Source organism: Lithobates pipiens, unplaced genomic scaffold, assembly GCF_037356315.1.
Source record: "Lithobates pipiens isolate NorthernLeopardFrog02 unplaced genomic scaffold, aLitPip1_a1.2 Scaffold_3, whole genome shotgun sequence".
In the NCBI taxonomy this organism is placed as follows: Eukaryota; Metazoa; Chordata; class Amphibia; order Anura; family Ranidae; genus Lithobates; species Lithobates pipiens.
In genome coordinates, this window is record NW_027507790.1 from 128,298,545 (window position 1) to 128,316,204 (window position 17,660).

Sequence of the window (17,660 nt, forward strand, 5' to 3'; positions counted from 1 at the left end):
CCTGGTGGTTGACATGGGCCACTGCCGTGGCATAGTCTGACTGGATCCGTATCTGGAGCCCCTGAAGTCGTATCCGTCCAATGATCCAGACAGAGTCTGATCGCCGGGGGATCCAAGATACTGATAGGTAGCCTGGATTCCTCCACCGTCCAGTGACCCTGAGCCAAGCTCAGGCCCAGAACTCCCCCCACTCGGACAGACTGGCATCGGTGGTGACCACCGTCCAGTACAGCGGGAGAAAGGATTTTCCCTGCTGAAGAGCCGGGGAACAAAGCCACCAGATCAGGGACCCTTTGGTTCCTTGACTCAGCTGAATCTGACCATCTAGCGACTCGGAACATTTGTCCCATTTTAACAAGATCTCCCTTTGCAGGGGTCTCATATGGAACTGAGCGAATGGGAACGCCTCACACGTAGATGCCATCAGGCCCAGTACCCGCATGCAAGTCTGCAGGGAGATCCACCTGCTGGAAAGCAGCAAGCGGGCTGCCGCCTGTAATTTCTGGCATTTGTCCTGCGGAAGGACCACTCTGGCCTGAGTGGAATCCAGAGACAGCCCCAAATAAATCAATTTCCGAACTGGAATCAACACAGACTTTTGGCAATTTATCAGCCATCCAAAATCTGACAGAGTCCGAACAGTGATACCCACGTCACCCCTCAGGGCCACTGGGGACTCTGCTCGCAGCAGAAGGTTGTCCAGGAAGCCCAGAACAGCCATCCCCCGCTGGCGCAGCAGCGCCAGAACCGGGGCCAACACTTTGGTGAAGACCCGAGGAGCGGAGGCAAGACCAAAGGGTAATGCCACAAACTGATAATGCTCCTCTCCCACAGCAAAGCGGAGGAACTGCTGGTGCTGTGCACAAATCGGAATGTGCAGGTAGGCATCCTTGGTTTTGATGGAGGCAAGAAAGTCTCCCTGATAGAGATGCCATCACGGAGCGAATGGACTCCATTCTGAACTTCCGCACCTGCACATCGCTTCTGGACCTCAAGGCCCTGAACTAACATACCTTACCTTCTCTTTTGGAGATTGTAAATAGGTTTAAATAAAAGCCCTGGAAACGTTCCAACACCGGAAAGGGACAATTACCCCTTGGAGCAACAGGCCTTGCACCGCGCCCGGAGGGCTAACAAGAGGTCCGGAGACGGATGCAAATTGGATGGAAAAAATCTGCTTGGGGGACATGTCTGGAACTCTATCTTGTAACCAGACAGAATCACTTTGTTTACCAACTTGTCGTTTAGCAGAGAAGTCCACGGGCCCTGAAACCAATGAAGACGTCACCCCACCCGGACTGTGGGCGAGGGAGTCTCCACATGCCGAAGGAGCCTTATCTGGGGTCTGGAGAAGCCCGCTCTCAGTTTGCCTGACCAGGGCTGCTTGGGACCTCCCCAGGGGGGTTTGAAAGACTGAGTCTGTCAGTGGACCCTGAGGGATGAAAAAAAAAACTGTGTGTGCCGAGAAGGAAAGGCCGCACTTGTGAATTGGCTCCTTCCCCTTCTTTGTGGAAGAAAAGTACTCTTTCCCCCCTGTGACACTCAATATCATCCAGAGCGGCCCCAAACAAAGATAGCCTTGAAAAGACAGATCAGCTAGGGCCTTTTTGGAGGCCTGGGCCTCAGTCCAACACTTCAGCCAATACCCATCGAAACACTACCGCTGAAACAGATAGCTTAGAATGCAAGACAAACTGCAGCGCCTGGACCAGTTGGTCCGCTAATTCTGTGAAGGCAGGAGGAAACTGGTCACCTTCCAGGTCATGGCGCAACAGCTTTGCCCATTCTGTAAGCATTTGCGGCACCAAAGCAATAACCAAAACCGGCTAAAGCGCTGAACCCGCAAAAGAGCACAAGAGACTCTGCCTTCCTATCAGCTGGGTCTTTAACCACTTCCGGACTGCTGCACGCCGAAATACGCCCTTACTTTGACGGGGGGTATCGTTGTTATGGCAGTGGCTAGCTGCCATAACCCTGGTAACCTCGTGTTTGACTGGTGGTCTGGTTTCTGATAAGAGTGGTCTCTGCGGTGGAATCACAGCGAGATCACTTTAATCGGTGGCAGGAGAGGGCCCCCCTTCCACCAAGCTCTGGTGCCCTCACAGCTTACCGGATCAGTCGGCAGCGGCGGAGGCAATGGGATCTTTACCGTGGATGGGCATGGCATGGCGACGAGTGAGGGGAAGATGGCACCCACCCGTCTCCATAACAATTCAGGGCGGAAGCAACGTCAAAACGTCTCTTCCGCCCACAGCTCTTAACCACTTAAGGACCGCCTCCTGTACATATACGTCGGTACTTTGAAGAGGGATATCTCGGTAACGGCAGCAGCTGCTGCCACAACCGAGTTATCCCTCTTTACAGGAGGAAGGTCCTGTGTACGATAATGGTGGTCTACGCGGCACATTCGCCGAGAGATCACAGTTATCGGCAGCGGGAGAGGTGCCACCCCCTCCCGCCGCTTACCGGAGCCGTCGGTAGTGGCAGAGGCGATCGGGTCCTGCACACTGCTGGGTATGGAGACGAGTGAGGCTAAGATGGCCTCCACTCGTCTCTATACCATAGGAGGGCGGAAGTGACATCAAAACATCACTTCCGCTACCTCTTAAAGGAAAGTTTTTTTTCAAATGTAATTTTTTCAAATTACTTTTTTTTTTATTGCATTTAAGTCCAAACATGAGATCTGAGGACTTTTTGACCCCAGATCTCATATTTAAGAGAACCTGTCATGCTTTTTTTCTATTACAAGGGATGTTTACATTCCTTGTAATAGGAATAAAAGTGATCCATATTTTTTTTTTTTAAAACAGTGCAAAAATAAATAAAATCAAGTAAAATAAAAATAATTTTAAAACACCCCGTCCCGACAAGCTCGCGCACAGAAGCGAACGCATACGTGAGTAGCGCCCGTATATATAAAAACTGTGTTGAAACCACACATGTGAGGTATTGCCGCGTTCGGTAGAGCGAGAGCAATAATTCTAGCCCTAGACCTCCTCTAACGCAAAACTTGCAACCTGTAGAATTTTTTAAATGTTGCTTATGGAGATTTTTGAGGGTAAAAGTTTGACAAATTGGGCTTATTTTTTTTATTCAAAAAAAAGTGAACTATTTCCCAAAAAAAAAAAAAAAAAAAGTATGCTTGTAAGATCGCTGCGCAAATACGGTGTGAAAAAAAGTATTGCAATGACCGCCATTTTATTCTCTAGGGTGTTAGAAAAAAAAACTATATATAATGTTTGGGGGTTCCAAGCATTTTCTAGTAAAAAAAAAAAAAAAAAAAAAAAAAAAACTGTTTTAAACATGTAAATACCTAGTCTGAAAAATAGGCCTGGTCCTCAAGTGGTTAAAGGGCCATTTTTTTTTTTAAATGACAATTTTTATTTTTTATTGCATTTAAGTGTAAATATGAGATCTGAGGGCTTTTTGACCCAAGATCTCATATTTAAGAGGTCCTGTCATGTTTTTTTCTATTACAAGGGATGTTTACATTCCTTGTAATAGGAATAAAAGTGACAATTTCTTTTTTTTAAACAGTGTAAAAATAAAAAAGGTAAAATTAATAAGAAAAAATGTTTTTAAATGCGTCCCGTCGAGCTCACACGCAGAAGCAAACGTATACATGAGTAGCTCCCACATATGAAAACGGTGTTCAAACCCCACATGAGAGGCATTGCCATGATTGGTAGAGTGAAAGCAATAATTCTAGCCCTAGACCACCTCCAACTTAAAATATGCAACCTGTAGAATTTGTTAAACATCGCCTATGAAGATTTATAAGGGTAAAAGTTTGTCGTCATTCCATGAGCGGGCGCAGTTTTAAAGCATGACATGTTGGGTATCAACAAATTTGCTTGGAATCTAGGAGCCAGCTAAAAAAATTAGGAGCCAGGTTTTTTTTAACGACCGACAAAACGCCCCGTTTAAAATAATTTGAAACGCGCCCCGTAACTCAAAACATGCAACCGGTAGAATTTTTTTAAACATCGCCTATGGAGATTTTAAAAGGTAAAAATTTGTTGCCATTCCACAAGCGGATACAATTTTGCAGCGGGACATGTTGGGTATCAATTTACTCGGCGTAACTGTTTCACAATATAAAAAAAAATTGGGCTAACTTTACTGCCGTCTTATTTTTTAAATTAAAAAAGTATTTTTACCCCAAAAAAGTCCGCTTGTAAGACCGCTGTGCAAATACGGTGTAACAGAAAGTATTGCAACAACTGCCATTTTATTCTCTGGGGTGTTAGAATAAAAAAATATATATAATGTTTGGGGGTTCTAAGTAAAGGGAAGGAGATGGGAAGGAAAACAGGCAGGGGAAGCTCCATTAGCATAGGTGGTTTTCATGTCATACCAACGGCCACCACAAGAGGGCGCCATATCCAAGAAGGAACCATAGGTCTGCAGAAGGCCGCAAAGCCGTGGCCTCAATTACCGGCGTGGCCCAACGCAATTGCGTGCTGGAGGGGGGGGGGGGGGGTGGATGGTGTTGCACGGAGATACACCAGCTATGCCGCCCCTGGCGCCGAGGGTTTGTCGAGCCGTTTTACAATATAAAAATTAATTGGGCTAACTTTATGGTTCTCTAATTTTTTAGCTCAAAATAAAGTGTATTTATAAAAAAAAAAAAAATAAAAAAAAAAAAGTGTGCTTGTAAGACCACTGCGAAAATACGGTGTGACAAAGTATTGCAATTACTGCCATTTTATTCTCTAGGGTGTTAGAAAAAACTGTTTAGGAGATATTTGCTGAAAGACAGGCACCGCTGTCTACGGCGCACTGAGCGCGTCGCGGTCAACGGCGATATACCGCGAGTGGCGGCTCCCGTGCGCATGCGCGGGAGTGACGACATCGCGGCTTCGCTGAATGACAGCGGCGGAGCGGCGAGACCCACCGAGAAGATGGATGCGCCGTACTACAGGGGACATCGGTGACTTCGCTGGCTCATGTGTCAGGTAAGTGACACATAATGGACTACTATGCGATGCATAGTAGTCCATTATGCTTTGCCTTTGCAGGGAATGAAAGAGGAAGTAAACCCATCAGGGTTTACTTCCTCTTTAAGTGGTTAAAGTTCAGAGAGTCCTCAATCTCAATCATAGTGGTTTTGTTCAACCGAGAAACCAGGGGATCCACCACAGGTGGCGGTGTCCATTTTAAAGTTTCCAGCACAGAAGCAACCAGTGCGTCCACCAGCGCTTTCTCCTGCGCAGCCACTGGGGCCGTGGAATCACCCTCACTGTCAAAAAGATATAGGAGCGTGGCCGCAGACCCCACAGGGTAGGCCCCGACCACGGCAACCGAATCAGATCCAGGATCTGTAGAGACAGATGAAGAAGGGGAAAGGCAGCTGGGCGCTTCTTGCTAGTCCACCTCCATCTGGGACACAAAGGACTCCAGGGCCGCTGTCAGTGTGTCAACGGTTGACTGGGACCCAGAGGGACCTGCAGCTTTTGACAGGTGGGGAAACATGCTCTTGAGACTCCATAGGAGAGAGAGAGGGAAAAAAAAAAAAAAAAAAAAAAAAAAGAAGAAGAGCTCCACAACAAGCGTTACCACTAAAATGGGACACAGCCCCCCCCCCCCCCCCCCACCGGTACCGGACGACTAGGAAATCCCCGCAGCAGAGAGGAAGGAACCCCCAGACTCACCACCCCAACAGCGCAGCACTTGCTGCCGTAGGTGAAGACCTGCACACACGTGGCGTCTAAGGGAGAAGAAAACACACAGGCGCCAGCGCCGCCTTAAAAGGAGGAGCTTCTGCCTGCCAACAATGACCATCCTGGGCTACACAGAATGGCCGCTGTTGCCTGAGCCAAAATCCACCATATCATGGCCGCCAGCCTTAGGAAGTCATCAGACACTAGGGAAAAAGGATGCAGGCTATGGAAAAATGTCCGCCGGCTGTTCTACACAAGGCTACCACAAATGCAGGATTACCCTGTAGCGAGCGAGCGAGCGAGCGAGAGAGAGAGCGAGATCGGGCACTGGACCCAATTGCCGCCCCCCCCTGTAAATACAGCACTTAGGCAGCGTGCACCTGAAGCCCACCAGTACTCAACCCCATCCCCAAGGAACCTCCAGCGTCAGGAAAAGAGGGTGCAGGGACAGAACAGACCCGCATGACCGACCAACCCAGGGAGGGGCCTGTGGCCACCACAAAAACCCCTTAAAGCAGAAGGGGACATTTACTCACCATACCAGGACTAAGCGGGCAGTGCTCCAGACAGAAGTGGGGGCTGTTAGCCATGAGGGACACTGACTCGAGCCGAGACGCTGTTGTATGTAACTCACGGGGCCAGCCCCTGTCCAGTGGGGCTATGTCGCAGCTGACCTAGCACATAGCTGCGGTCTGCACGAGCTAGCTGGCCAGACTGAGGTGACCACTGGATCGAATGTCCAACCCGTCACCCAGCCCAGCAGTAGATATCACTGGAAAAATCCAGGGGAAAAAAAACCCCAAACTAAAAAATTAATTAACTAAAAATTGCCAGGACAAGAGATCCCAACAGGGAACTAGGTCCCTCACTCCTGACTAGGCAGAAAAAAAACGAAGGCCTATAGCAGGGGGGGGTTTGTGTATATCACGAGGACTGCCCATGGGCGTAGCAGAGTTTTTTTCTGCCTAGTGTCCTAATCCTGGTTGGATGGTTCTGGCTAAGGAAGGCTGTGTCGGTCAATGAACGATTGAGAAAATGTATTTACTTCTTAAAAGGAGAAGTCCAGCCTGGGCTCCTCCTACAGGTCACAGGAGTGCAATTCGTTTTGCACTCCTGTGGCCCATTTTCAGCAGAGAGCGGACTGAAGTTCACTCTCTGCTGACATCACCAAGTTAAGTCCAGGCACCACATCATCCCGACTTCGGACATCTCAATCCACCAGGTGCCTGGACTGATGGCTGTCTCAGCCTCTCAGTGAACCACTGAGAAGCCGAGACAGCCGCTCTCCGCCCCTCCACAGCTCAGCACTCCAGTGAGCGTGGGGCAGCAGAGCAGGAGAGCTACCAATTGACAGTCAGCAGCTCTGTCGGGGAGCTGAGAGAACCAAACCATTGGCGATGTTCGATGGCTTGGTTCTCAGTGCAGAGATGCCGGGGGACAGATACAGCATCGGTAAGAATGATTAGAGAAAAATAGCCAAAACCCATACTTCCCTTAATTCAAATATTTGCCAAGAAGCCCAATATTGGTAAGCAACAGACCAAAGTATGGGGCAGTAGCCAATGGGCAACAAACATTTAGAAAAATCTGTGGCAAACTTAGATCACCTAATCTTCCCTAGGAGAAAAGAAAAGTTTTCCACCACTAGGGTCATGGAGAACAATTTCTGGATTCCTCTACACAAAGTTGTTAATGGGCACTCAAAGATTCAGAAACTAGTTAAAGTCATACCTGGAGTTTAACATTGGATTGTCTTCAATAACACAACCACCTTTTCACGTGATATGTTATTAGGATTAGGCCTTGTTCACACAGACATACTACGGTTTACCCCATGTCAGGTCTACACACTTTCTGCATTCGTGGCCATGCTCCCCACATGGCTGTCAAATTGGGAGCAGTGGCTGTGTCAGTACAGCTACTGCATCCCAACTGACATGAAAGGGTCTGCATGCATGGGGATGCACAGAACACCTGGACAAAAGATGGGCTCTCACACAGGTGTAGACTGTAATATGTCCATATGAACAAGCTTATTTACCTTTTTTGTCTAAACCTGCATCTCTCTTTTTATTTAAATTTACATGTGATATACAAAAGAAACAATGCAATATTTCAAAATTTTTTGCTTTCTTCGCCATTTCAAAAATTGAAATAAGAAGCCAGTTAGAAGGAGCTGGCAGTGGCAGGCATAGACTGCTGGCCTGGGGCAACTTGCATTTGGCCGATGAAATACAGAACCGCTTTACTACAATAACTTGTAGACAATCCAATATTACATCAACACAAACCTTTAAATTACATTTACTAAAATTAATTCATTCACTGCTTGGATACAATCCCAGTCTATAACATGACACTTCCTTCTGTGATGGTCACAAAGAACAGGCTGTTCACAACTGTTCTGCATCGGACCAAGTGGCCAGCAATTACTGAAGCAAGCTGGCGAAAACTGGTCTGTAGTTAGTCAAAAAACTAAAAAGTAAAAAAATAAAACCTCCTGCAATCTGCAATGTTGCTCTTGTGAGTGGTAACCGAGAAAAAAGTGGACCCAATGCCATTTTTCATTGTGTTGTCAATATTTTATTTCTATACAGCCCTCAGTCCTTGATGTCCAATGCCCATCCACGCCAGACTACGGGGGCAGCCATTTCTGGCACAACCCCAATGCATAGATGGGTAAAATGCCTTGTTTAGAATTGTATCAATTCATACCATAGCATTGCTGAAAAAAATAATGCATGTACTACTTTTTCCAGTGCAGCAGGTTGTGGGGCACGACACTGCTTCACAACACCACTGAAGTGTATATAACATTAATGAAATGTCACAATGCAATAATGTTTTCTGAAAAAAAAGTAAACAGTGTGATGCACCAGGATTGGTATAAAGGCACAGAGTCACGCAACGCAAACCAGCCCTGCATTCAGTGTGGCTGCCTGGTGTGACCGGGCACTCAGTTCAAGAGGATCAACTTGCTAACCTTATCCTGTGTGTTATATCTCCTTACAGTGCTTGTTTGTACTCTGGGAAATGCAAATCATTGATAGGCAGAGATCAAAGCATGTATCAATAAGATAATAAGTTGTATCTACCTGCAGAAGCCTGCTGCACATAACCTAAGGGCACACTACCACAGGTTTGTAGAACCTCGGTACTACACTCTCTATTGTCAGGCAATAAACTTGTCCAGGATACACAGTGGGCATTACTGAATGATCTAGAGACTAGGCACACAGAGTAATGCCTACTCAGTAAATGTGATGATGCTGGTTTATAATTCTATACTAGATGAATTGGCGTCAGCCCTGTTATCACTACAATGTAATCCTGAGCACTGAACAGCCACAGGCATTCCTTGCACAGGCTGAGAACCAGCCAAAGTACATTGTAAACAATAAATTGAGCAAAGGGAAAGGTATGTCCAGCCTTGCCATACATCTCTATGAAACAAAAATTCTGTTTTGAAGTAGTAAATTAGTTTCATAGTCAATATTTGGTTTATTGGATGATGAAAGAATAGCTCTACAATACCTTTAAGGGTGCCTAGGAAACAACTAAACCACAAGGCAGGTAGTGTGCCAAAAAAAGTTAACTTTTTAAATCGGTTCTGTTATGCAAGTATATGATCCCTAGGCACCTTTAAATTTCCTTTGCTGCCTACAATCAACTAAGTTCCAATGTCCCATACAACCCTTACCGCCATCAATAAAAAGGTTCTTAAAAGGGAAATTATAATAGTTTTGTCTTTTTTTTGGTAACTGAACTCAAAAAGTGAAGATTCCCAATGCTGTATAAACGCTTAGAAGTGTTAACTGTGCCCGATTTCCTTTGTAACCTGAAAAACGTGCACTCTCTCTTGAGTTCCCCCTAAAAAAATAAACAGTACAACTCCTGCTAAGCGTGGGTACTTGTGCGTACTCAAGCACTTGTGCCTACAACCTTATAGCCATAAATCTGCAGATCTTGAGTGAAATGTGGCGATATCACTAGTGAGCAGCTTCTTGTTCTCCTTGCTGGTGGTTCCGATTTAAAAAGATTGATTAGCCCTTCTGGACGCGCAGAGCTAATCGCACATGGACAGTGCCCACCCGGCTGTGAAGCCGCAACTGTCACAGTTGGGTACTCACACTTGCAATGCCGATGCTGCAGAGAGTAGAGGGAGAGAAGCAAGGCTTCTGGTGGCCGCATCGCTGGACAGGTGAGTGTGTATTTGTTAAAAGTCAACAGATACACTTTTTGTAGCTGCTGATTTTTAATAAACAGAAAAATGAGTGGAACGCCGCTTTAAGTAACTGATTATTTGAAAAGTGGAGTTAAATGTAAAAGGATCAACTTTAAATAAGGGTGTCGCATTATTCTGACCCACTTTTTGTTAATTTTCCATTTAAAGTGGGTGTAAAGGCTTAAGGTCTTTTACCTTCATGTATTCTTCCGTGTGCTGCTTCCCCCACAGCCGCCTCCCCCTTATACTCACCTGAGCACCCTCTTGATCCAACAATGTGCAAGAGAGCCTCAGCTGTCATGGGTCTCTTTCTTCTCATTGGCTAAGACACAGCAGTGGGAGCCAATGGAAATCACAGCCAGTAAGGAGAAGGTGGGGCTGAGGAAAGCTCTATGTGTCGAGCACGCACCAGAGCTCCCCATAGCAAGCAACTTGCTATGGAGGCACTAGTCAAGGGGGAGAAGCCATGAACAGCAGCAGTGGACTTGAGAAGAGGATCAGGGTAAGCAGCGGGCTGACCGTTAAGTAAATAAATAAATAAAAACACAACACAGGAGAAGTATACTAACACATGCAATGTAAGTGTAGCCATCTCCCCTGCAGAGCTATTGTGTTCTGACAGGGAGACTGCCCCCTCTCGCCAGAACACAACGATCGGTGCTCTCGGTCACTGGCTGCGAGCACTGATCAGATGCTGGTTTCCCAGCATGCTCCTTTGACAGAAGCCGTAATGTCCAAAAGTCAGCCGGTTCCTGACGAACTGACCGTTTTTGGCCAATCTACGGGCCTTGTGTACCCAAGCTTTAGACTAGCTTTCATCACCACGAAATACAGTAACACCACACAAGGCTTTTAAAATGCTAGTTTTCTCCTACGTTAGACTGTTCCACAATATTTTCTCCACCCTTTATGCTAGCCAATAGATGCTTTAAAATGCCTTCTGTGTTTAGAATTTAAAGTTGAATTTCAGGCTAAACCTAACTAGTCTTAAAAATGCTCCCTTCTAAAACTTATACCAACTAACCTGGGTAATACAGATGTATATACTTACCTATTTTCAGCCCGCTTCAGTCACGGTGGCTGCAGGGGAGAGGAGGGACCACAGACAAGAGATGGGCCATAGGACTTTATGGGTGACCTCAGCACTCCCAGGCGCTCTCTCCTCTACCCTGCAGCTGCTGCTGGCTGACACAGGGATCACGTGACTGGACTGGGCTGAAAACATTGATAGCTTTCTTACACAGGTTAGTCAGCATAGATGCAAGGAGGAGGAGGAGGGGGAGGAGGGGGAGGAGGAGGAGGGGGAGGAGGAGGGAGGAGGAGGGAGGAGGGAGGAGGGAGGAGGGAGGAGGGAGGAGGGAGGAGGGAGGGAGGAGGTGGTAAGTGTAGTTATATTTAGCCTGTAATTCTACTTTAACCTTTTTCCAACCAACAGCACAACAAGGTATTGCATTTTTAAAGTGTATGTAAACTAACAAAATGTATCTTATTTTCTCCTTTTTTGCAGTTAAAAGGGTATTATATCTGTTTAACAAGAACTAAAAAAAAAACAAATATCTCTTCATCCAGAAACCTTGTGAGCTGATGTTCCCCGCTACCTCCATGGACTCCAATAACCCCTCCCCCCCTTTATGTAGTCCTTACAGTGTGTTATGTAGTGTAAATGCACTCTGTCTTAAGGTGGTAATATGCTGCTCAGTGCAGTTGTGGCCATAGGACAGGAAGCGAGTAAATGGTAAGATTATCAGGGTAAAATAAAGCTAAAAACAAAGAAAATGAATGCACAATAACCAAGACATGTTTTTTAACAAGGACTTAAAACTTGAATCTAGAAACCACTGGCAATCTGATCTGTTAATATACCCAACAGCCCTTCTCTACTGTACATACAGCGGGGAAATTATTTGCGCACCTGCAGATTTTGTTTGCCTGCCCACTTACAAAGAAACTAAGGGTCTATAATTTTTATCATTTGTGCATTTTAAATGATAGAGACAGAATATCAAATAAATTCTGGGGAAAAAAAAAACATGATACAAATGTTATAAATTGAGTTGCACTTCAGTGAGTAAAATAAGTATTTGATCCCCAAGCAAAACATGACTTGGTACTTGGTGGAGAAACCTTTGTTGGCAAGCACAGAGGTAAGATGACGTTTCTGGTAGTTGGTTGCCAGGTTTGCACGCACCTCAGGGGGCATTTTGGTTGACTCTTAACATCTTCTTCAAATCCTTAAGGTTTCTTGGCTGTCGCTTGGCAGCTTGAAGTTTCAGCTCCCTCCATACATTTTCTATAGGATTAAGGTCTGGAGACTGGCTAGGCCACTCTATGACCTTAATGTGCTTCTTCTTGAGCCACTCCTTTGTTGCCTTGGTGGTATGTTTTGGGTCATTGTCATGCTGAAAAAAAACATCCATGACCCATCTTCAGTGTTCTGGCTGAGGGAAGAAGGTTCTCTACCAAGATTTTACAATACATGGCCCTGTCTAATGGCCCCTCACTGCTGTAAAGTCGGCCCACAACTTTAGCAGAGAAACAGCCCCAAAGCATCTCATTTCCACCTCTGCTTGACTGTAGGGAAGGTGTTCTTAGGTTCATAGTTGGTATTTTTCTTTCCTCAAACACAGCGAACCAAGTTAAAACGGGAGTCCGCTGGGACTCCGCGTTTTTTTTTTTTTTTTTTTTAAAAGCCAGCAGCTACAAATACTGCAGCTGCTGACTTTTAAAATAGTGACACTTACCTGTCCAGCACGCCCGCGATGTCGGCACCCGAAGCCGATCTCTCGATCGTCTCTCGGGTGCTGCCGCCGCCATCTTGGGTATGGGAATCAGGAAGTGGAGCCTTTCGGCTTCATTTCCTGGTTCCATACTGCGCATGCGCGAGTCGCGCTGCGCAATAAGGATGGACCCGCTGCCTCTGGGATCTGTGTGTTTCCCAGCAGGCAGCGGGGGAGTTTCGGAAAGGGGCGTAATCTACGCCCCTTTCCGCAGAGCTATCCCGGAAGTGGGTGCAGATACCTGTACTGTACAGGTATCTGCACCCCCCTCCCCCCTGAAAGGTGCCAATTGTGGCGCCGGAGGGGGGGGAGGGTTCCGATGAGCGGAAGGTCCACTTTAGGGTGGACCTCCGCTTTAATGTCAAAGAGCTCAATTTTGGTTTCATCTGACCGTAGCACTTTCTCCCAATCCTTCAGATGTTCATTGGCATGAATGTACATGTGCCTTCTTGAGGAGGGTTTACTCACCATGTTTGGAGGAAGAAAAATGCTGACCCAAAAAACACCATCCCTACAGTCAAGCATGGAGGTGGAAACATTATGCTTTGGGGCAGTTTCTCTGCTAAAGTTACAGACCGATTTTTCCGCATTGAGGAGCCAATGGATGGGGCCATGTATTGTAAAATCTTGGATGACAACCTTCTTCCCTCAGTCAGAACACTAAAGATGGGTCGTGAATGGGTCTTTCAGCATGTCAATGAACAAAATCATACCGCCAAGGCAACAAAGGAGTGGTTCAAGAAGAAGCACATTAAGGTCATGCAGTGCCCTAACCATTTTCTAGACCTTAATCCTACAGAAAATGTATGGAGGGAGCTGAAGCTTAGAGTTGCCAAGCGACAGCCAAGAAACTTTAAAGACTTAGAGAAGATCTATAAATAAGAGTAGACATAAATCTCTCCTGAGATGTGCGCAAACATGGCCACTAACTACAAAAAAAAAGTCTTACCTCTGTACTTGCCAACAACAGTTTCTCCAACAAGTACCATATTTTGCTTGGGGATCAAATATTTATTTTACTCACTGAAGTGCAAGTCAAGTTATAATATTTATATCGTGTTTTTTTCTGAATTTTTGGTTGATATTCTGTCACTACATTTAAAATACACCTATGATAAAAATTATAGACCCTTCATTTCTTTGTAAGTGAGCAAATTTCCAAAATCTGCAGGGGATCAAATCATTTTTCCCCACTGTACATCTAGCGCAAACAGCTTTCCAAATAATGAAAGCTGCCTACTGGAATAAAAGTGTAAGATAAATTAGAAAAATGAAGGTAATTTAAAAAAAAAATCTATTGCCAATGCTTACCGCTCCTTCTCCAGTTCTTCCATATACCCAGCATTCTCTCTGCTACCGTTGACAAATCCCCTGCGAGGAAAGGAGCCCATTGGAACTGGGCTGCACTCCCCTGAGTGGCCTGAAAGTGAGCCTTCTCTGCTTCCATAAGATCGGTGAGGCATCTTTGACTTCATCTTCACACCTGTGAAGTTTGTGCCATCTAAATTTAATTCTGAAACGTTCAAAACATGTTTTTAAATGACAGTCAGCCTTTTTTTACATGACAATTAAAAATAAATGACAAACGCTGATAATCAATGAAAATCAGTAACATTAACAGAGGAAACAAAAAGTTAGGACTATGAGGGCTCATGCACACTGGACGTTTTTTTTACAGCTGCTGTTTTTGGCTTCAGATGTTTTTTTCTGCAGTCAAATTCCCCAGCAGGTTAACCTGTGTGTCCATGCACACATAGGCTGTTAGTTTTTGGCAGGGGTGTTTTCTAGCTGGAAAAAAAAAAAAACAGAACTAGTGAGTTAAGAGGATTTTTTTTTTAGCTGTAAAAATGCTCTAAATCTGAAAAAAGCTGAAAACAGCTTAAAAACGTGGCTATTCAGCGTTTATCAGTGTTTTTGAGCATAATCTTTTATGGGAGCACAATTTTTTTTTTAAGTTAAAAAAAACACTACAGTTAAATGCCAAAAAACACTGCTAAACTCTCTACAGCTTTCTACAGCTAACATTACCGGCTTTTATGAAATGTCCAGTGTGCATGAGGCCTGAACATTTAGAGTGGGAACAAAGAGCAGAACAGGAATTGTCTTTGCAAAACATGAACATATCAGAGTGCAGAAGCTTGCATACTATTTATTCATACTTCAACATCCCAGCGATTGAAGTTGGAATGTAGATGTTAACCTGCAATCTTAACCCACAAAGTGTGCAGGCATGCCTGTATGTCTCAGGAGTGTTTTCAATGTACATGGCAGACAGACTTATGAGATAAGAAGAGAGCATAGCCTATCACCCAAAATAAAGAAGAAAAAAAAATAATCACACCTCGGTGCTAGGTTCAGGAAATCAGCAGTCAGCGAATGAGAATAAAATATGATGCCTTTATTCAGGAACTGTCTTTTTTTTTTTTTTTAGATTACATGATGCAGATTTCCTCTATAACTATTACTGTAATGCAGTAATATGGGCTTGTTCGCTTTTTTTTTCCAGTTATTGCTGCAGTAAGATGACAAGCACATAATAGTCAACCTAAAAAAGCTCTCACACAATGCAGTGACACAGCTCTTCAGTAGTCCAACATACTGAATACTTGTTTCAGGTCAGTGCCAGAATAGGTTGAAACCAGTGGATCATTATGATGGCCAGACAAGTAGCAGTTTCAGGAAAAACTCATATGCAAGAGGTCATCTGGCATAGTTTTCTTTTAATACGAATGCAAATTTTGCACCATTAAAGAAACTGTAGACATGGCAAAGATCACCATTAAACTGATAAATTATTAGGTAAGCCATACTTTCCAGTTTCTTATGGATGTCCTGTGTGTACCTAGGCTTATAAATCAGTTCCTGGTAGAAATGCAAGGCCAATGGCACAGTGGTGACTATTGTTAACATGCATACAAAACGATGATAGATCTTAAGAATCCCACTGGGAAACTAGGGCGGCAGTGTTCCCATTATGTAGGTGTCACCAAAACTATTGATTAAAAAAAATAAAAAAATAAAGATAGAAAGAAAAAGGCATATTACACCACACCAGCTACCATCCAAAATATAATTGATTGAAAACAGTTAAAAAGTCATAGCAAAAAACTATGAATCACAAAAAACACCAGTGCTCCTCTTTACCCAGACCACTCCCCACCCGTCCTGTCCAAGATATTGATAACAACTTGCCAGTGGCAGGATCAATAACAAAGTAGTGAGAACACTCAACTGTTCCTACAGTATCACTCTCTCATTGGTGAACAGAAGTCTGTGTCAAATTGTTGGCCGCCACTGATTTGTGTAACATGGCCCTAAAGTTAAATGTAACTGCAAGCTGGAAGGACAGAAAGTATATCATCTGGATCTCGGTAAGGCTTTCTTCCACCCAGTATATGGATTACTGACTTGTACATTTAATGTTGTAAACTCTAGAAAATTTTGTTGGGGTTAACTAATTACAGCAAGAAAAAAAAACGCAAAAAAAAACAAAAAAAAAAAAAAATCTCAAGACATATCTCAAGACCATCTTCTAATGGTCACCAAGGGGACAGGTCTTACATACAATACGTAAATCCCAACGAAAAAAGGAAACTTAAATATAAATTTAGGTCGTCCCAGGCTACATCAGATAAATAAAACAGAAAAAGGGATTACCTTTCAGCCGCTCCAACAGATCAATCTGGCCTGAAGAAGCCATAGCTTCATCCTCAATGCTTCCTTGCAGCTGTTTGAGAACATCCTGTAACAAAGAATGGAGTATAATCAGAACCCCAATAACCAACATAGTGCGTTATCATGGCACAGTATGAAACCAAGCTGCAAACAGTCCTGCAGTCTTTTCTATCTGTAGAGATGCAATGGCTCTGAAATGGGATCTCTCTCAGTCTGCTTCTGCGGGATTCTAAATTACACACCAATATAAGATATTGAAGCATTGGCACCAAGCCACAAAAGTCATTTTACTTCAATACTGATCAGCAAGGCATATTTATCAGTGCTCTGAATGGTATGGTCAATGTAACCTTGGCTGGCTCAGATTATTATACAGATATTATTCAGCAATATGTTTCAAATGGTTCTAAAGGAAAAATTTTATTTTACCTTAATGCATTCTTTGCATTAAGGTAAAAAAAAAATTGGTGTTCAGCGCCCCGCCCCCATACTTACCGGAACCCGATCTCAATCTATAGCTGTGCCCAAGAGCAGTGGCTTTCTCTCTCCTCACTGGCCATGGAGGGAGCAATTGGTTTCTACTGCGGTCAGTAACAGCCTGTGAGGAGTAAAACAGGGGACAATGGACAAACAGCACAGCTCGGGACTGAGCTGGCCCAAGTGCCCCATAGCAAGCGGCTTGCTATGGGGGCACTCAGAAGGGAGGAAGAGCTAGGAGTGGCGACAGGGGAGCCCAGAAAAAAAAAAAAAAGGAGGAGGACAGGGGCTGCTCTGTGCAAAACATTTGTACAGGGCAGGTACGTATAACCCTAACAACTAATTTATTTTACAAAAAAATAAAAAATAATCTCTTTGCAATCACTTTAAACATTTTAAAAGAGATACAGAAGATTGTGCAAATCTAACTCCAATTAAGTCAGTTTAAAGCATTTATTTTTAATTCTTTATATAAATCCACAGTTTAAGGTGTAGAGCATGTATTGGTATTTTCACACACAGGTGAGGCAAACTTAAAAGTACAGTAAAACAAGGCAATAGCAAAAGTGCAAGTAAATGTCAAGCTGCCAAACCTGCCTGTGGGGAAAATACCCTGCAGTATGTGTTAAAGTGTTACTAAACTCACAACAGTAAAATCAGTCTAAATATGCAGCATAGCATATTTGTTATACTCCCTGTGGAACTTAAGGGGTTAAAGTGGTTGTAAACCCTTACAAACCACTTTGACCTACAGGTAAGCCTAGATTAAGGCTTACCTGTAGGTCCAAGCAATATCTCCTAAACCTATATGGTTTAGGAGATTTGCCCGAAAACGGGCACCGC

General features: G+C 44.4%; 1 protein-coding gene across 7 annotated transcripts in view; it reads right to left on the reverse strand.

The window, feature by feature from the left end:
* Positions 1-17,660, reverse strand: part of APC (APC regulator of Wnt signaling pathway) — a 208,352-nt gene that overhangs the window by 77,055 nt on the left and 113,637 nt on the right. For 6 of the 7 annotated variants that reach the window (XM_077462285.1, XM_077462286.1, XM_077462281.1 and 3 more), the window contains 2 exons: positions 16,323-16,407; positions 13,977-14,178 (listed from right to left, as the gene is read on the reverse strand). In XM_077462285.1, coding sequence (XP_077318411.1) covers positions 13,977-14,178; positions 16,323-16,407 — 287 coding nt within the window. The remainder of the gene's footprint in view (positions 1-13,976; positions 14,179-16,322; positions 16,408-17,660) is intronic. The other variant, XM_077462284.1, reaches the window with a different exon arrangement.